The 20,000-nt window shown below is 37.2% G+C and overlaps 2 protein-coding genes and 2 long non-coding RNA genes across 17 annotated transcripts in view; 1 reads left to right on the forward strand and 3 right to left on the reverse strand.

Moving 5' to 3' along the window:
• LOC148727616 (uncharacterized) overlaps positions 1–5,967 on the reverse strand; it is a 7,842-nt gene extending 1,875 nt beyond the window's left edge. The window contains exon 1 of the long non-coding RNA XR_015988976.1: positions 5,791–5,967. This is a non-coding gene — a long non-coding RNA (uncharacterized LOC148727616). The remainder of the gene's footprint in view (positions 1–5,790) is intronic.
• On the forward strand, positions 3,109–9,337 carry LOC148727617 (uncharacterized). Of its 9 annotated transcripts, none has more exons than XR_015988974.1 (5): positions 3,109–3,302; positions 5,967–6,044; positions 6,188–6,242; positions 7,514–7,710; positions 7,926–8,396. It is a non-coding gene; the product is annotated as an uncharacterized LOC148727617 (long non-coding RNA). The 9 variants fall into 9 exon arrangements; XR_015988969.1 differs by lacking the exon at positions 3,109–3,302 and adding an exon at positions 4,126–4,186; XR_015988972.1 differs by lacking the exon at positions 3,109–3,302 and adding an exon at positions 4,126–4,186 and having other exon boundaries at positions 7,543–7,710.
• On the reverse strand, positions 8,449–9,160 carry LOC148727618 (uncharacterized). Its single transcript, XM_088725819.1, has 2 exons — positions 9,021–9,160; positions 8,449–8,884 (listed from the first exon to the last, which is right to left on the reverse strand). The coding sequence occupies exons 1-2, from the start codon at positions 9,097–9,099 to the stop codon at positions 8,607–8,609; spliced, it is 357 nt and encodes a 118-aa protein (XP_088581945.1). The 5' UTR covers positions 9,100–9,160; the 3' UTR covers positions 8,449–8,606.
• Positions 9,338–10,158: 821 nt separating the features above from the next.
• Positions 10,159–20,000, reverse strand: part of LOC148727619 (cilia- and flagella-associated protein 65-like) — a 10,679-nt gene continuing 837 nt past the window's right edge. Inside the window, exons 2-18 of one of the 6 annotated variants that reach the window (XM_088725821.1) lie at positions 19,907–19,980; positions 19,384–19,469; positions 19,194–19,277; positions 19,042–19,096; positions 18,818–18,873; positions 18,634–18,687; positions 18,021–18,082; positions 17,744–17,808; positions 17,317–17,420; positions 16,446–16,531; positions 15,342–15,436; positions 14,970–15,072; positions 14,369–14,534; positions 13,525–13,670; positions 13,381–13,435; positions 10,346–10,439; positions 10,159–10,238 (exon numbers count right to left, since the gene is read on the reverse strand). In XM_088725821.1, the coding sequence (XP_088581947.1) occupies positions 17,784–17,808; positions 18,021–18,082; positions 18,634–18,687; positions 18,818–18,873; positions 19,042–19,096; positions 19,194–19,223 (282 nt within the window). In that variant the 5' untranslated portion in view covers positions 19,224–19,277; positions 19,384–19,469; positions 19,907–19,980 and the 3' untranslated portion in view covers positions 10,159–10,238; positions 10,346–10,439; positions 13,381–13,435; ... (5 more) ...; positions 17,317–17,420; positions 17,744–17,783. The other 5 variants (XM_088725822.1, XM_088725823.1, XM_088725824.1 and 2 more) reach the window with 5 other exon arrangements.

Consider the following 20,000-nt stretch of genomic DNA (forward strand, 5'->3'; position numbering starts at 1 on the left):
TCAGTTGCTCGCTATGATTGTTTGGACCGTGCAACGGTGATTTGCTTGAGGTGAAAAGTTTCAGTCTCAGCACACAATGTAAGAGAGATCGATCAGATTGTCCGTGAAAATTTTACAGGAAATTATACTGAATACTTTCGCAGGTATCACGAGAGAACGTGTTTTAAAGTTTGCGAGGTTTTTATACAACACGATGGTTGAAGTCATTGATATGTCGCTTTAAACGTTAAACGACATTTAAGCTTAAATCTTACTAGATTTTTCGCGTAATTTGCTATGACTGAAACTTTGCCAATCCCGTGAAGTTATTTCGTCGCACGGGCCACGCAGGTATGTCGAGCAACTGGCACTTTCGCCTACGTAGCTTTCTGTTTTCTGTGCGCGCCAAATTCTAATCTTCGCTTTGTAGTAAAATCGTTCACAATAGGGCCAAGGTTGCAGAGAACGTTAAGTTCGTAGACGACCTCCAGCAAGCGCTAAGAGAAAGCTTGGCTGTGTTTCCGGTTAGCTAATTAAAATCTGAACAAAAAATTATTAATGCAGTAAATGGTTTGAACCCGGGGGTAACATGTGAAGGTGTCGTCTGATCGTCCGGGTGAGTGTAGTCCTGCGAAGGACTGTTGTCGGTGGTAGTGACTGACGTTTCGACAACCTGTGCGGAAGTCATCATCAGAGTCGAGTGAATGATTGTCGAGTGGATGATCAACAATCATTCACTTGACTCTGATGATGACTTCAGCACAGGTTGTCGAAACGTCAGTCACTACCGCCGACAACAGTCCTTCTCAGGACTACACTCACCCGGACGATCAGACTACACCTTCACAAAAAATTATTAACGAGAACATCGTGAGGAGAGATGTTTTCGGGCAGGTACCGGAGTGGTTTGGAAAGAGTTTAATCTTTCAACTGCTGCCTACAGTGTTGAAATTCTTGAGCTGGGAAGACCACGGATTCTCTTCTAGTCCCTTGGTCATTGTCATTTCACCTCTTCTGTCGATTGTTGAAGAACAAGTTAAATACCTTTGATCATTGGGAATCGATCCGATGCTGCTTTCAATGGGAAAAACAAAACCAAAGACCAAGAAATATTGGATGGAAAGGGCGGGTTTGCTTTATTGCAAATGTCAGCTTAGTAGTACAGGGTCATCTACCCACATCTAATAAACAACAGTTTCCACGCTTAGCTTTTCTTTTTTTTCAAGCGTAGATTGGATTAGATTTTGGCACGCACGGAAAGATACGCTAGTACCAGTTGCTCGACATACCTGCGTGGCCCGTGCGACGAAATAACTTCACGGGATTGGCAAAGTTTCAGTCATAGCAAATTATGTAAAAAATCTAGAAAGATTTAAGCTTAAATCTCGTCTAACGTTTAAAGCGACATATCAATGACTGCAACCATCGTGTTGTATACAAACCTCGCAAACTTGAAAACACGTTCTCTAGTGATACCTGTGATACTATTCAGTATAATTTCTGGAAAAAATTTTCGCGGACAATATGATCGATTTCTCTTACATTGTTTGTTGAGACGGAAACTTTTCACTTCAAGCAAATCTCCGTCGCACGGTCCAAACAAACATAGCGAGCAACTGAGTTACCAGGATATATGTCCGTGTTAAAACACACGAAAGGTTTCTAAAGTACACCTTACTCTGATAGGGCAGAAAAACACAAAGATTTTCTGGCGCCAATCAGATGGCAGAACGACTGCAACCGTTTAGAACTAGTCTTGTAAGGCAATGTCCCCAGGGGCTCTTCATGCCCATACTTGAAATCGACTCAGCCCCTGGGTCTCCGAGGATATAACCGAACCGTGAACCAAATGTAAGCGCAATGTTGCTAGTTCAGAAACATGATTCTCACGTGCAGAATAACGCTAATTAATTCCAAATGAGGACTACTGAGATAAAACGCAAAAATAAAAAATTGGACTATGAAGCAAGTGGTTTCAAGAACTAAGGTCGTCTGTTACATATACGAAACAGGAGCAAACAGTTATCTAACTCCTATCATAATTTAATGTATCATAATTGAATGTTTATGGTACTTCGGGGGATATCGATAAAGCTCATTTTAGGTATAAAAAAAAGCGAAAGATCTGCAAAGGGCATAGCCCATAATACATCACTGCAGATGTGCGACAAAGAAAAGTGTTGTGTTCGAATATTTGTTTATTTAAAGGAAGTTTTATAAGGGTCAACCTGCAAAACCACAACTGTCGCTGAAATATTTGTAAAAGCCAACGTTCGAAATCTTTATATTTAGACTACTTCTTCTCCAGAGGCTTCTGTGCCTTGTTAAGTTACTCGTGCCGGTTGTAAGACTACGACTCACAGAGCACGTTCATATTTTTCGCACGCACCTTTTCCCGGCAGCAGTCCGAAAAAAGCTCACATCTGGAAATAAAACCATTTCTACGTAGCTCGGAACTCAAGAAACGCTTCGAGTAATCACTGCACCAGCTGACACCGCAGACTCGACTGCGAGTCGGTAAACCTACATCAAATACTTGCATTTTGGAAACAGTGGCTTTGAAAAATCAACTCAACTAGTTAGTTATTTAGTATTCTTTTCCAAGAAGGTAGCCAAATAGTGATCTATCCCCCTCAAATAAGGTCGGGTCCAAAGCTAGCAATGCATTATATGACGAAACATTATAGAGCGTGGCTGATGCGGAATGAATGCCCAATTGCTCTCAATCCGCCTTGAACAGGCAAGAAGAGGTATAATTACTGTTTCCTGTTTTCTGGATCGTCTGTTGAAGTCACAGTGTACTCTTACTATAGCTATGAACGAGCTGTAGATATCCCTATGAGGAGAACGACAAGCAATGCTGTTGCAGAGTTCACATCTTTTCTCTGCAACTCATTTTATCAGTAAACGAAAATGCCAGTTTGAAGCACCCGTGTCACATTTTCTCATAGCGTAACACCCGGTATTTCTCAATTGAGAATGTGGGTAGTACCCAAGTGAAATGATCGTCTGGGCCATCTGAGCCGTCTTATGCCGCTTATTTGAGGCATTGTCTGGAGCAGCCAATGAAATCGCTTTATGGAATGATCCACGTTCGCCCGCGAGTAACAAATTCCACAACGTGCCGTCTGGTAAGCCTTCAGCGAGATAGTGGTTTTTCTTCGTGAGGAAATACATTGGCGAAACGTACTCGTATCTCAGATGAACAGAGAGGTATTTTAGAGCGGTTTTTTGCAGGAGGGATGGTTGGAACGGCAACCATGTACAAGGAGATGGTTTTAAAAGCGTCAACGGACACTGGTTTGACGAAGGCACAAGTCCAGGTAAGCTTATTAAATCATTTGGTTAACCTCGGCTGTAGCTTTATACCAGGTTGTGCCGCATTTTATCTCAATAATTCCACAAATCAAACAAAACTAGCAATTCGTATACATCGTAGATGCATTTATATGTCAATAATAGCCTAACGCTTAAAGTTAATTGGATGTTATTTAGATCGTGATGAGGTACAGTTTCTATACTATCAGACAGTTAAGTCTGCTTTAGTTACTCAAGCTCAAGATCATTCACGTTCATCATACATGTGTATTTGCATTTCAAGGTAATCCATCGATTTCTAAAATTTAAGGTTTTTATTTGAAAACATTAAAAACATAAGAAGATCATATGCAAAGAGAACATCCAATAAATTAAAGCGGAAGTTTTATTGAAATCTGATGACTACATTGGCCGTCACCGAAATTATGCACCAATTAATTAAAATTTAGACAGCTCTGAAACACAATTTGACTTTTACTTTCTGTGTTATCCACGGTGCCATTCTTGTGTGACAGAGTCACTTAGGCTTATTTCCTACTTAAAACATGTTTGTTCTGTTTATTCTATTTTATGGAATTTTAGCGATTTGTTAGTAATGTGTTAATTCTGTTAGTAATGTGTTAATTGTATTATTCCTTTAACTGCCGATTTCCCTTATGTAATTCCTGTTTAATTGCCGATTTCCCTTATGTAATTCCTGTTTAATTGCCGATTTCCCTTATGTAATTCCTGTTTAATTAATCGCTCCTAGCCCAAATTTGGTTTTAAGTTATTTTTACCTTTTCCTGTATTTTACTATAAGTTACAACTGTTTGCTCGGTGAGTTCAGTTGATTTGTTGCCTTCCTGAGAGTGTCTTTAAAGCGGATTCTAAGCTATACTAGCTTTTGGTATGTTTCAGTATTTTATGTTTGTTTGAGCCCTAAGCTTAGCATGTAGTTGTTTCCATTGTATTTTTGTAGTGATTTTCGGGTTAGAATTTGCTTAGTTTAGCCACATACTCTTTTTATCTTACTACTGTATCTTATTTATTTTCTCTGCTATATGAACTTCAATTGTTTTCGTTTAGCAGCTGTAATATTTTGCTTACCTGCTTCCAATTCATTGTTGCTATGATTCCTGTGTTTTCAGAACCAAATTATGGGTTCATTACACTAGTAATTTCATTTTCTCCTTTCACTGTTTTATACTGTATTAGCTCAAGTTGTAATATTAAGCCTAGCTTGTAATCTTTGTTGAATTCATGCCTGGTGTAGCAATCACTATTTTTGATAGTTTCTGTCACACAATTTCCTGTTTTCAAGTACTTTGTTTGTTTCCTTTCTTTACTGAATTATTTCTGTCTGTAGGTTATCTTTTACTGTTAAGTACTTTTTCCTAAGTCATTTTAATCTTGCTACATCATTTGGCTCATTGGAACTTTGTTTTCTTATTTATTGTTTAGTGTCACTCGTTCCCGTTTTTTTTATTGTACAGTTGCATTTATTTGCTGTGTAATAAACTTGTAAATCTTCCCTCGGATCTTTTGTTCTTACGTCGACCGTTTTGGCCGTCTTACACTTGTATCATAATAATATTTTTGACTGATACCATAATTAAATTTGGCAACAGCTGGTATTGTTTGTAAAATATTTTTCGTCTTTTCCAATAAACTTGCGTGTCACTTCCTGTCTCGATTAGGCTCTTCTACATGCGGGTGGAAGCCAACATGAAATTATAGTTTGTAATTAATGAATAAAATTTTTTTTATTTGTTTTGTTTTGTTTTGTTTGACTACAACTGTATGAATTTAAGATAGTTGTATTATTATTATTAGTGTTTTTATTATGCAAACCCACAAGCTCATTTTGTCAAAGCAAGGTTCGGTTTATCCTAGGTTAGGAAGAAGTAGAGGGTGTCTGTTGTAGGTCTAATAATAATAATAATAATAATAATAATAATAATAATGATAAAGGAGTTTCCATAAAGAGCGGTTACCGGCGGTCTACCGGTACCTGTAGGACCTCTTCCTGCCATCTGTTTGGATTTCATTAGTGAAAATAAAAAGTGATTTTAGTGGTCACAGCTGTCAATTAGACCTTCAGTGGCCGCTTATAAGTATTGTTATTGAAACCCCTGATAATAACACCTTTATTTAGACACGATAGTGTTTAGAGCTGAACAGCCTGTGGGGTTGTGTATAAATCCAAAGAAACTGTAAATGAGGTAAATTCAAATGATTATGGTTTTTGAGGAGAGGGGAAAACTGGAGTACCCGGAGAAAAACCTCTCAGAGCAGAGTAGAGAACCAACTAACTCAATCCACTTACGATGCAGGGTCCAGGAATAATACCCAGAACACATTGGTGGAAGGCGAGCACTCTCACCACTACGCCAACTCTGCTCCCTCTGTCTGTTGTCTAAAGCATATTAGATACTATATTCAAGCATGTACGAATACTGTAACTAGTGGCAAGGCATTATTGCAGTATTTCTCAATAGTTCTGATGCATACCTCCTCTTTCTCCTCTCCTCTTCCTTTTTCCTCATGATAACACTTTTATGGTCTTTGATCAAAATTAATATAATTAAAAATAGTTTATGCATGTTTATTCAGCTGTCATCAGTGATAATTATTACTAATTTTAGCATAATGAGTAATATAACACTTACACTGAATGATTTTTGCAGAACTGGTCGGGAATCAGAAAAGAAAAAGGCCACAAGTATCATCTTCTTCTGCAGATGCCACATTAAAAAGATTCAAAGGTGTCTAAGGACCAAATTCTTACAATTTATTTTGTGCTGAATTCTTTAAAACAGGTACTTGTATTAGAAGGAAAATATATTTGATTTACAGATACTCAGTCATTTTCTTACAATGCTGATATTGTCATTATTTTTCATTTCAGTCCTGTTTTATCCATACTTACTACATTGTATAGGTGCAGTCAGTTGTGGCTTAATGTAAGTTATAAGTAGGAATTAGCATTAAATACAGCTGTAGGTATGGCCCTGGATTCAAATACTTTTTAAAGCAGGGATAAAGACGATATCGTTAAAAGACGGAAATTGACAGTTCACAGACAGGTTTATAACAATCCATTACTACAGATTGTTAAGACCCTAGATAGTTTTCCAGCCTGGAAAATCAAGTGCACAGCTGCCTATTTTCCCCTGGCTTCCAGCTATTATCTACATTCCTTGTCAAACCTGAGTTTTTGGTTTCATGTTTGTTTTTATGTACACTATACTCACATGTAAATCGATAGCAACACTGTAAGGATCACAAATTTCTCAAATTAATTCAAAGTTTACTGTTTAATGTAATGGTTATGAGTTCTTGTAAATGCACAATGTTTGTGCGGGAGGTCAAGGGTTCGAGCCCCGTCCGGACCAACACTCAGGGGCTTAAAATAGTTGAGAAAGATATGCTACCTTTCTATAACATAAAGAAATGTTTAGATATTCTAGTTTTCTTGGATAGGGACAATGAAATGGAGGTTCTGTCTCCTGCAGCGTTAGGGGCAGGAGACGTTAATTTCTCATGCACCAGAATACTGTGTGATGGATGTCCTCCCTTGGGGTGGGATGGGTGGTAAACAGGACCCCCATTGATACCAGTGTTTACAACACTGAAGGGGCTATCCTGTATGTCTACTCTAGACTCTCTTCCAGATAGGAGGAGGTCTCAGGACAAATACGTGTATACATACATACCAATACAAGTTGATCCAGCACTGCCTGACAAATGACTAAAACCTGTATAATGGGTTGTAAGTAATGTCAGTTGCATACAACCCATTATGTTGTATAATGCGTAATGTCATGATTAAGTATTGTTACTGCTTGACATCATAGCTATTAATATTAGGAACAATGGTTTTGATTTGTGTTATTGTAGCCTATAAAAGTAATTGTTTTCTCACTCAGACATTCTTTTCAGAACTGCTCTAGCTTGCATGAAGTTTTGGAAAGGAAACAGGCCTTTCATTGATACCTTGACATTTTTCAAGTGGTCAAATGTAGGCTTTATTGCAGATCACAATACAGTTTATAATTATTTTGAATCATCAATGTGTTGATAGCTCATTGTTGGGAAATGACTGATCTTTAATTTAGTAATCAGTAAGTGTTATGTGGCTGTAATGTGGTCTTGACTGACATCAATGCATGTGATTAGTGCACTTGGTCATATATTTTTCATGAATCATATATGTTCTTTTACTGAGTTGCAGATGAATGTAAAGGTCTTACCTACCAACAGAAGAATAAGAAAGCATCTGAAAAGTGGTGAGAAAGAAGTGACATGGAGAAAAAAAAGTTTGTGGATTCTGCAAAAGTTAATAAAGAATTAAATGTCAAAGTATCAGAACTCACGGAGGAGCAGAAAAGAAAACTAATTGATAGACACAGAAAGAAACTTTTGGAAGAGGTACTATTAATACAGCTGTGTATGTTCACCCTGATAGAGTTAAGATGCCTACCTTCAAAAAACATTAATAATACTAACGGTAATTATGAGTTCTTCATATTGAGCATTTCCTTAGGGGATTTAAAAGAAGTATTTTCGGGTCAGACCTATATCTTAATAATTAAGACTGAAGATAATATAACCTTTTTAATTGCCTTATTTTATTGCATGTATAGATCCTGGTTCTTGAAGATTTGGGTTGTCAGACATCCACATTATATCTGGATATCAGTGGTGAAATGTACAACCTTGGATCTAGGGCTGGAACAGCATTTCTTGCAACTAATCAAGAGATAAGCATAAAATTTTGAGAATCTTTTGGTAAGAAGACAATATTTGCTTTCAAACAGTGAAATTTTATGTGACAAGTTCACCATAATTATTCACTTTGAGTGAGGTTAAGAATATGGAATCGAGTGTACTATTTTGCATTTTAAACCAAAGATGGCATCTGCAGCCAATATCCTATTTGTGGATTGTGGCCATATAATAGATGATAGGTTCTTAACCAACCCTTGATCAACCGTTTTCCTCCCCAGTCCTGCCTCTCTCTTGTTTTATGGTGTACATTGTGTATATTTTCTAGTGTTTGATTGCCCTCGCCTTAGCAGGCAATACATTAAGATTTTAATAAAGCAATTACCCTATATGAGTTACCCTTACAAACAGAGCACTGCAGATATTTCATTCACTGTTTAAGGTTTGCCATTTTGTGGGAAAACTGGAACATAAACCTGCAGCTTCTGTGGACACCAATGCCACTCCATGATTGGGCAACATAGCCACAAGAGAAGCTGCAGAGCCTGACAGCGACTCTTTTAATCCCTCTTACCTCTTTTTCCCCACTTATTTCAACCTCAAAACCCCTCTACTAGACCATTCCCATTGATGCAAAGGACCAAACAAATATGAATTTTCTGAAGCCAGTGAAGGGATTCTCTGAATTTCAGAGCTAGTTTCTCAATGTTTAAAATTACCTGCGTGAACGATTCTTGTGAAAATGAATGAGATAGAGGAGGATTGGGGTTCCTGTGCTCTGGAGATTGTTTTAGTACCAGGTCATCAAGCACATCTACTGGCACATCTTGCTCCAGGAACGTATCAACTGTTTTCTCAGATAGTGAGTATTGACCATCTGTGTTCACAGAAGAATTAGAAAGATATGTGAAAAGGAGCAATGTAAAAAAAGTTGCAAGTTTAGACAATAGTTAATACTTGTGCTGTAAAGTTCGTGATATGATGAAACTCAGTTGATTTTAAGGGTGACCTACCTTCTCTCTCTGTGGAGCAGAGCACTGTTCTGTTTCCAACCATCAGCTGAAGAATTTGTTGCTGGAAGAAATGTTTCATGCAATGTTTGAATTAACAAATTAATGAATTAACCATTTCATTCTTGAAGTTTACAGTAACACTTTTAATTAGCTCAATTACATGACTGAAGGACAACTTTAGTCAGTGTCTATACTAACAAAAGTCACCACTACTAATCCTTTACACCTGCATATTCTCCATACTGTTCTCTATACATTTCCTAAGGTGCTTACAAGGAGAATTTTTTTAACAATAAAGATGGTGATCATTTCCTCTATTCTCATGACCTTAACGTGTGATTCAGGGTGATACTGTAAGGAGAAATTAGATGGTAATCACATGTAAGGGTCAAATTAAAGGGTTAGGGATTATTTCATACCTAAAGCATTTCATAAATATGTTTTCTACTATAATTAATGATCATCATTGTTCATTCGTTCATTCATTCATTTTAGTTTGCCATTACCAGTAAAAAAATTAACCGAATACAAAATTTGATACATCAAAGATAAAATGAACTATTCTAACTAAATTAACCTCAAAATCAAAGGAACTGAAGAGCTAGGTAACAGCAAGGAAGCCGATTAGAAGCTGGGGGCTTACTAAGTATAGGCTTCCTTATTTAACTAGAGGATAAACCATACAAATCAAAGGTGCTGAATGAAAATTTAGATTAAGTTAAAGAGAAAAAGAAAGAAAAAAAAAAAAAAAAGAAAAGGTGTGTATATAGCTTAGCAAAGAATATATTTATAAACTAAAAATTCAAAGAAGAATTTTTTAAAGCCTTTGATAAACAAGCTGATGCTTTCAGAGTATTGAGTTTCCCGACTTAGCGTGTTGAAAAACTTAAAACCTTGATGTTGACCTTATAATGTTTGTAACCTCTAGACAGCTCTTTCATTTCTCACCTCTAGCTGTGTCTTTGGCTTTCCAGTGACAAAAAACTGTTGCAAAATTTGAAGCATGTCTTTGACATTACTGTCCGTGATTAAACATGTTTTGACTCTGTGAAGGACATCAGCAAAGTCCACAGCATTGCAATGTAACAAAAACGTGTTATAAGGAGTGCATAACCTAGAAATTGAATTTTTTTCTTCATCCATTGACAACTTATAATTCAGGACTGCTTTGTGGGCTTCAAGTACATCATGTAATTTCACTGTAAACTCCCCCGCTTCCTTAAAGAAAAAAGATAGAGCCATTATCAATATTTCTGTCAACAAATCATCATCATATCGATCTTTTAAGACTGACCGGATGGTTACAAAAGCTTGGTGCCACTTACACTGACCGCCTCCCAGTTAGCTCAATGGATAGAGCGCTGGACAGTTGTGTGGGAGGTCGAGGGTTCAAGCCACGGCCGGACCAACACTCAAGGTCTTAAAATAATTGAGAAGAATTATGCTTCCCTTCTATAACATCAAGAAGTGGTTAGATATTCTAGTCTTCTCAGATAGGGACAAATAAAATTAATGGAGGTCCCATCTCCTGCAGGAGGGGTAGGAGACGCACAAGATTACTGTGTGATGGATGTCCTTCCCCGGGGTGGGATGGGTGGGTTGGGTTTAGGTGGATGAACCTAGTTGGGGACTACGTGTCCTATTGTTCTTCCACCTGTACAATGTACAAATCTTTTGAAACACAGAATTGTCTTTTATTTTATTTTATCAACTGAGTAAATCGTGTATGAACTCTTCTGAACAAAATCGAAGCCTAAATATCTTAAAAACTTTAACTCTCAAGATCTGAAGGTTAATTCTCCCCTCTTGCTGCTGCATATTTCCTTGTAAATTTTGTGCGTGAAGACCTAAACACCGCAAATATGAAGTGAGCTTAAGCTTACTGCAAATTGGTTAACACCAAACTTCGTTGATTTTATCTTGTAGCTGCTGGTATCTTAACTAATTCTTCACAAATTCACAATTTACGACAATTTTTCTCCATCAAGACGCTTACAAAGTACAAACACAATAATTGGGCCAGCACGTGTTGCCCACGATCAAAAAAACTTTCCAAAGAAAGCCAGATCGCAGGTTACGTCAAGGGCACCAAAAGTTCATACCATGAGGTTGCTCTAAGGAGCCTTTGATTTTTTCATGATACATATTATGGTAATTGTCTAGTACCTCCATCCAGAAGCCTACTTGTTATCATAAAGTAAATATGAAGGTGTAGTCTGATCATCCGGGTGAGTGTAGTCCTGAGAAGGACTGTTGTCGGTGGCAGTGACTGACGTTTCGACAACCTGTGCGGAAGTCATCATCAGAGTCAAGTGAGTGATTGTTGTCAGTAGAATGTTCTTGTGAAATGATCGGTTGGTTTTGCCGTGATGTTATTGGCTGTAAGACTCAAGTGACGTAAGTCGTTCGTGATTGGTCTGTTTCGGTCTGTCGGTAAAGCTAGGTTGTTCTTTTTCGGTCGTTTGTGATGTTTATGTCGTGAATGAGTCGTTTGTATGGGGCGGGTAGTTGTTGACATCTGTTTAGGGGAGTCTGTTCTAAGTTAGTAAACCAGCTTTCCAGAGTCAGTCGTTGAAAATAGTCAGTGCTGTAGGTTAGGCATTGCGCAGAGTCCCAGTCAATGTTGTGGTTGGTAAGTCGATGGTGTTCAGCAATGTGATTGCTGACATCACCTTTCCTCGTCGCCCGTCTGTGTTCAGTCAGTCTTGTTGTGAGGTTTCTGCCAGTCTCACTGATGTAGGAGGCTTGGCAGTCGGAACAATTGATCTTATAAATCGTTCCCTGTCTGTTCCTCGGTTCGTCTTTGTCTTTAACGTTGGTTAGTAACTGACGTAGTGTGGTGATGGGTTTGTGGGCGACGCGGATATTGAAGGGTAGTAAGATGCGCGAGATGTTTTCAGACATACCTTTTATGTACGGTATGGTTGCTGTAGTCGTAGGGGTTGCGGTGTCGTTTGTTTCGGTAGTGGTAGTGGGTCGGTGAGTGTTTCGTCGGATGAAGTCGTTGTTGTAGTTGTTCTTCGTAAAAACACGGTGAAGGTATTTGTTCTCGTCGGATAAGGTGTCTGTCGAGTCACATACTAGTTGTGCGCGTCGTGTTAGAGTTCTGATAGTTGTGGCTTTGTGTGATGTAGGGTTGTAGGATGACTCGTCTAGTAATCTGTCGGTGTGTGTCGGTTTCCTGTAAACTGTCGTTCGTAATGAGTTGTCGTTGTGGCTTACCAGGCAGTCTAAAAAAGGAAGTTTGCCATTTTCTTCGACTTCTCTGGTAAACTGTATGTCAGTGTTTTGTTCGTTAAGGTGGTTGTGGAATGCGTCAATTTCGTCGTATCGAACGGCGGTGAATGTGTCGTCAACGTAACGTAACCAAAGCGGTATCGTTTGTCGGCAAGTCGAAAGGGCGCGTTCCTCGATGTTCTGCATCACAATTTCTGCTATAACAACAGAAACTGGAGACCCCATGGCAGTGCCGTGTAACTGTTTGTAGTGTTTACCGTTGTACTGAAAGTAAGTAGACGTTAGGCAAATGTTTAACAAGTCCATGATGTCGTCTGTCGGTAGCGGTAGTGGTTCGGTAGATTTTCGGATTGCAATCTCAGTGCATTGTAATGCTAATTGAAGTGGAATACTTGTGAACAGTGATTTCACATCAAATGACACTAGTTTGTAGTCGTCAGGTATCTGAACAGTCTTGGTAGCGTTAATGAAGTCTTCAGTGGATTGTAGTTTATGTCTGGATTTGTCGGTTAGCGGTTGTAGTATTGTCGTCAGGTACTTGGATAATTGGTATGTGGGAGAGCCACAGAAAGAAACAATAGGTCGCATCGGGAAACCAGGTTTGTGTAGTTTCGGCAAACCGTAGAGTTTCGGTGGCTGTGGTACCGAGCACCTCAGTCGATAGTACCGTTGGTTGTCAAAGGCGTTCGTTTTCTTGAGTGTCAGTAGTTTACTGTTGAGTTTGCGTTGAAGGGCAGGAGTTGGGTCACGTTTGAGTTCTTCGTAGCTTCGTTTGTCATTAACTAGTGCGTCCATTTTGTCGTGATAGTCATATCACGTAAAGTAAATATGATGGAGAAATGTAAGACTGAGTTTCATGCTCATTTGAATTAATTCAAAGTCAATTGCAATTGTTCAAACATTAACCATTCCATTTCCAATATCTAGTTTTAGTAATTCTCTTTACTGCCCGCCATACAGTTCTTATTATGTTACTACTGATAATTTAGTTGTGGATCAACTAACATTCCCCTGCTTTTCTGCTTGATAGTATTGATATTGTAGGGAAAAATTCTGTCTTAGTTGGTTACTCACCATGGGTATTAAAGATGGAGTGGATTATCAACATTGACATTGAATGTACCTGGTTTCACTTGTTCTGTATGACAAGTCCCAAACAAATCAACAAACAATGGATCCTGAAAAAATCAGATGAATACAAAATTTTTTTAGGAAGATTACAGTTTAAACTAACAGAAAATATTACCAGTTTAATACTAACACTGACCTGGTTTTGCACAAGACAAGTTAGTCTCCTGTAGTAATTGGATTTGTTGGAGAAAAGCGTACAATTATGCCCTGGGAACCCTTGCCAGGTAACAGACCACAAGTTGATTCCAGCTTAAAGACACTTTGACTACAATCAATCATGAGCTAACAAAAGCAAAAATTATTACATAAGAACAAACAATTAAGTGTTTAAGCTAAAGGTTTATCTGTTGATATCAAGTTATTATCTAAAACAATTTCTTTTCCATAACACTGCCATTATGAAGAATATGACACCAATCGGAAAACGAGACCTGTAGTTTATCTGTAAATTATAATTATAAGTAGCCCTATAGCGATCTCCCTCCAATGGACTTAGCCAGAGGTGAAAAACAGGTCGGAGGGAAAAACCATCTAACAAAAGACATGAGCTGATTTTTTTTGCATTCTGAAGGTGGAAGCATCTGTTAAACTTTGTAAACATGGGAATTTCTTAAGATAAGTGACCTTTATCCATAGCAATTATGCTTACATAATAAGCACCAGATAGATTACCAGATTTTCAAAAGATTTCAAAGGCAACAGGGACTCAGTGAATATTTTTTTGGTTATTTTTGCTCATAATTAACTAATTATCAAATTGGACTTGATCTTTTTTCTCTAGTACTAGTCTTATGGTGATGTCATTCCCTTATCATGGAACTTGTTAATCTCCCAGATATCATAGAAAACACTAAGTTAAACATGATTAAGTGCTCAAAGGAGCTGACCTTGCACCAAGGGAAAATGAAGTAATGTTCCTGAAGGAGATAACCAATTTCTTTTGGAAGTAACTGAACAATTACACCAAAACAATTATTTACCTTTCATGAATAATTGTTAAATAAAGAGAGTAAATCCAGAAGTGTTTGACCTGAAAAGCTGCAGGAACATCTGAATTGTTAACAACCTTGAAACTTTTAGCTGAAAACTTGCTAGATTCTACAACTCCCATATCAAGATAGTCAGAGTCAAGACCAACTTCAGGCCCTAAAGAACAGATTGAAATTAAGAAAAACTTGAACATTTTTCAACAGGAACTTCCTTGATTAGAGAGCAAGTGTGGTTCACAATGTCCATGATTGATGTGAGATTACTGTTGACTGAAGAAAGAGTGGAGGGGTACTCAGGTCTATGACACTGGGCTCTCAGAACCTCAACCCCATTATAAACAATTCTGTGGCCAATTAGAGACTCCATTACTTTTAGGCAAATGTAATTTTTGCCATCTCAACTTTTTTCTATGCATGGACTACCTTATAAAGCCTTTCAAGTCACCCTAAAATAAATTAAACACATCCTTATGATAAACATCAAATGATGACATTTCTCTGAATATATAATTTATTTAATCATTTTATACTAGTCTTCTGAGTTTATGAGCTGTTAGAGCCTATGAAAGCACAAACATATCACTACCTTTACCTATTCCAGTGCATTTTATAACTGAACAATTGGTAGCTCCAAGAGCTATAACTTCCAGATAATCCACTGAGTATAAACCAGGATTCTGTGGAGTAAATGATACCTGAAATAAAAGAATACGAACAAAATACATTTTAAATAAAGATCACATACCAGTGAGCAGTTGTCAAAGGAATTAATAAACACAAGTGCAGATACAAGAAGAATATACAGAGAAACATTCAGTTCACAAATATTGCAAACAGAGAACAATGCAATCGAGTCCCTTCAGTTGGTAATACATAGATTCACATGCAACAAATAATTACCTTAAAAAATGAATGGTTGCATTATAATTAAATTAACTTGTGATAGGAAAATGACAATCCTTACTGTTGCTGGGCATCTGCCTGCAATCCTTTGACAGTGAGTTTTGTCTTAATCACCTATTTTTCTTCTTTACGAGAGTTAAAGCTGATGCTGTGAGCCTATAATGTAAGATAATAAGGAATTATTTACAACACAGGGCTTATGACAGTGTAACAATTAATTCTATCAAATATGTAAAACCTGATTGAAGATATAATTTATGAGAATAACTGACGTGTATATAAGACCAGTATACCATCAAAAATGTTTTGTTTTACTAAAGACCCTGTAACAATTTACAGGGGATCCTAAAAGACAATTAACAATTTAGAAAAAAATTTGCACTACACTTAAAATGCCCACCCGAGTTTCATTGGGTAGAATGATTCCTTTAGAGGGATCAATGCTAAGACTTTTTAAGTGAGGTCCAGGGTTTTCCATGCAAACCTGATGGGTAAAATAAGGTTTGTTGACATTACAATTACATTATATTACAGTACTGCATCAATCAATTCAAAGCTTCAGGATCTCTGCCCCTTTCCCCCCCCAACCCCTGACATTTGAACTTTTGATAACTGGTTTCTTCAAAGTCCTGAGAAGGGAAAAAAAAAAAGGGTTCAAATGTGCCCATTTTTTTCTCAAGAAAAAAACAGTGACCATGGCTTTCTGCACATTGGCCAAGCTATAAAACCTAGTGAAGTATTTACCTTAAATACATTGATATTTAAGGATATAACACTTGTATTCTGCTGGAGAGACTGGACACATCTCTACAAATTTCCCACCCACCCCAGTCATGCAAGGTTCAACCCGCTACCGCTTCCGCTTCCATTCAGATGATGGTTATTCTGTAGGGAGGGAGGGGACATTGAAGTTTTGAATTGATCGTCACATATCAGTAATCATTAATATTCTTATGGATAAGGATGTATAAGGATAATTTATTTTATGTCAGGTACACAGGGAGTGGTTGCCGGTTGCCCAGATCTCCTGAGCCAGGGGTTCATGATAAAAGGGACTGACATTACTAGATTCCTCATTCTAGGAAAAATGATAAATTTTAATTGATGGGGAAAGGGAAGGTGGCCTTAGTTTGACACTTAGGAAGGTTGAGAACATTGAACACACCTCAGTGCAATCCTGGAAGCGTTCTTGACCTCAAACAGCCTTGTTGATGCTGTACCTAAACAGGTTGGTTTGAAATGAACAGTTCCCTGTAAAACCCCAAAAATTTACAATCAGATATAACAAATCACCTGGTTTTCCACTTAACATGAACTTTTTACTCTTATTAAAACAACAGAGATACTTAAATTAAGATTGATTTCAAAGCAGTAACTAATGGATTGGTAAATCTTAGTCAAAATATAACAAGGAGCTGTTCATAATTGATAACCATGCCATTATGGATTCAAATCAAAGAGTAATGGTTCAATCGAAAATGTCCTAAGATTACAACCTGATTATTGAGTTTTAGAGATGGAATCTCTGCTGATCCAACAAGGCTTATTTCCCAAACAAAGTTGTAAAGTACTCAGTACAAAGTTTCATATATCACATGTTACAAAATAAATGTCACTTGCTAGACAAAAATTGCATTTGATTGTATGTATTGCTGTGTCATAAGCCATGTATTTTTGTTTGCAAAAGCCTGCAAATTCAAAATAAGCAGTGTGGTATGATTGCCACACACTAAACTACTGACTAACCTCACTTGCTCTAAAGCGCCACACCAGGAATTATTGGCCCGCTGTTATTTTTGTACACACTTTGCTGGGCTCGGCTGTACTGTCACAACCTCAGGTGAATCTTTCCCAGTACAGCCCTTATGCTTGATTGGTAAGAAGTTATTATTTAATTTAATTTTTGCTAAGGTTCCCATTTCCATTGGTTTCTTACAGACTGCTATAACTTATTTCTCCTCTAGTTTCAACCATACTTGTTCCAGACCCAAGGTAGAAAAATAAAGATAAAATCTTACAATTTGTTTTGTAACTACCTTAACAGATTGTCATCAAATGCAAAATGGATCGGATTCTGCCCATTGCTGGTCAACAGCAGTGTTCTGTAGGACATGCCATCCACAGTAGTGGCTGGAAAGACCTAAACATTCCAAAAAAGGGACAAGTTACTAATCATATGCTTTGTCAACTAACAGAATACAATCATACTGGCACCACCTAGTAATACATTATGGTGGACTAAAACTGTTTCTATCCATTAGTTTAGGAACAACATTATTCTAACAAGGGTAGTGTAGTGAAGCATTTGTCCCATTTACACAAGCAAAATGTTTTCTTAAAATTAGGTTGACCTGAATAATCAGTTTGAGAATCTTCAATGGGGAAAACATATCAAACCATGCTTGAAAAAACAGCTTTAATGTCTGTTTTAGCTTTGGTGTGAATGGCTAAATTATCACTTACCAGCTGTTGTACATCCCATTGACTTCTGGGGATAAATGATTCAGTCCGCATTGCAAATGTGAGTCCTAAAAATAAAATCCAATCAATTTTTTTCGGTGAAACAAGGAACTTGGATTCATTGATGTTTCATCAATGAAAATTCTAGATGTAACATCAAAACACTTAAGCTATTAACAGAATATGGAAACAAAAACAGAACTAAAGCCCCGTATCGTTGAATCTAACCATAAACAGAGTTCAGTTCAAATTACTTATTAAAGTTAATTTCAGCACAAACCTGTAGCACTGAGCGAAAGACACCAGGGAGGACACTTCAACCAGTCGATAATCTCTCATACTCTGTTCCAAAATACAAATAATATTATAATAACTATTGGTGTGACTCAATATCAAGGGCATACTTCACCTGATAGGCAGAGAATTAAACGTCAAAAAACATCTTAATGACACTATCAGAACTCTCAAGTTAATTGCCTGACAAAGAATAAGATTTTTTACCACAATTCCTAGCCTCTGATTGTGACACCATGGGTGTCCCCTTCTCAACAGAAGCGGAGGGAGGGGGGTGTGTATTTAAGGGAATAATCCCCTGGAAAATTGCAATAAAAAGTAATAGCAAGGACATGCATTTCTTCATTCTGAGTGATAACTTCCATTGCTGAAGTGTGAAGTGTTTGAAGCAAGTACAAAGGAAACAAGGAGTAAATTCTATTTATCAAATGAAAATCAGTTATATGGGTACTGACCTAGAACTGCAGTTTGCTATCTCAAAATCAACAATTTGAATCAGAAACCTTGATTTCATGACAAATAAATAAATGGTTGTTATGAGCTTGGAAAAAATTTAGGCTTCTTAACTGGTACACCAGCACAGGAAATAAATCCCTCACCTTATAAAATGTATAACACTCCAGGTCAGCACTAAAAACCTGATTAGCAGCATTCTATTAACAAAAAAATTAGAATTACAAATTGAACTGTAAACAGAATCAGACAGTAAAGGCAAAAATGAACCAAGTCCAAGTGAATGAAAGAAGCATAGACAGTGTTTACTGACAGTATCAAATAGCTTACTGGTCTAAATGTCACTCGGAATGATGCAGTCTTTAGAGGGAGGATGTCTGCTTCATCTGGGGAAACAGAAAATATTCCTTGTTGTGTCTATCAGACAAAAAGGAGCAAACTATAACACAAGAAGAAATCACAATGTAACATTTATTTACAATTTAAATTATAGGTCTCAAACTAGAGATGGGCAAACAACAATTGTTAATGACCTAAAAAGTACAAGTTTTCACCTTTCATCCACATGCACGTGATTTTTCCCTTTGTATGATTTGTGATGTTTACTGTCTGTATAAATTAAACACAGAAAACAGAATAAACAATTGAGCTCTGATTCACAGTGAACTAAACCAAAGGAATTAAACCCTTTTTTGAAACCATTTACCTTCTGCTCCACAGCCTTAGTAGCCAGCATCTGCCCAAAGTCTGCCTGGAGAACATCCAAACCGACACGAGGGACAATGGTGGTCTGCAAATCATGAATTCAAAATAGTGATCACATTAGAATCAAACTTCATGCATTAAATTTAAATGAAGGAAGAATAGGGACCTTAACAAACAAACTAGTAACTTACAGTTTCTCCAACTGAGGCATGACAAAGAACTCTTCCATTGGTGACAGTTCATGAGCTGATGGCAGCAATTCTCCAGAAGAAGTACTCTGCTCAAAGAGAGGAATCAACACAACTTATGTTGTTAATTATTCCTTACTTTCTGAAGATAAAACTCAAAATTAAAGGGATGATATAACTGGTAACAAGTAACACTCTACTGACTAATCCCATGCTGCTGCATCTTTTCTCTTAACTGGAATTTCATTCTCAACCACAGTTTGTGTACATAATCAACGTTTTAAGATTTTATTTACAAACCAATAAAATATTATGTTTTAACTCTTTAACCCCATAGATGGAGTAACTGGTTTCTAATTTAAATAAGATATAGAAGGCATAAGAATAAAGGAAATAATCACCAAATTAAGAAGGTCCTGATTGTCAATACTGTAAATAAAGTACAGAAGAATGCAGAGAATACCAAAATTAATTTTGGGGTGCAAAGGGTTAAATGTCGTTAACCTACAACTATCAGAGTACAAACCTCCAGTGCTATGCTATTAAAGCTCCTTTGTCATCAAGTTGAAGTTTGTTTGTTCTCAGATCTTCATTAAGTTGCTATAATAAATTCAAGAACA

This window comes from Stylophora pistillata, chromosome 6 (assembly GCF_964205215.1).
Source record: "Stylophora pistillata chromosome 6, jaStyPist1.2, whole genome shotgun sequence".
Lineage (NCBI taxonomy): Eukaryota > Metazoa > Cnidaria > Anthozoa > Scleractinia > Pocilloporidae > Stylophora > Stylophora pistillata.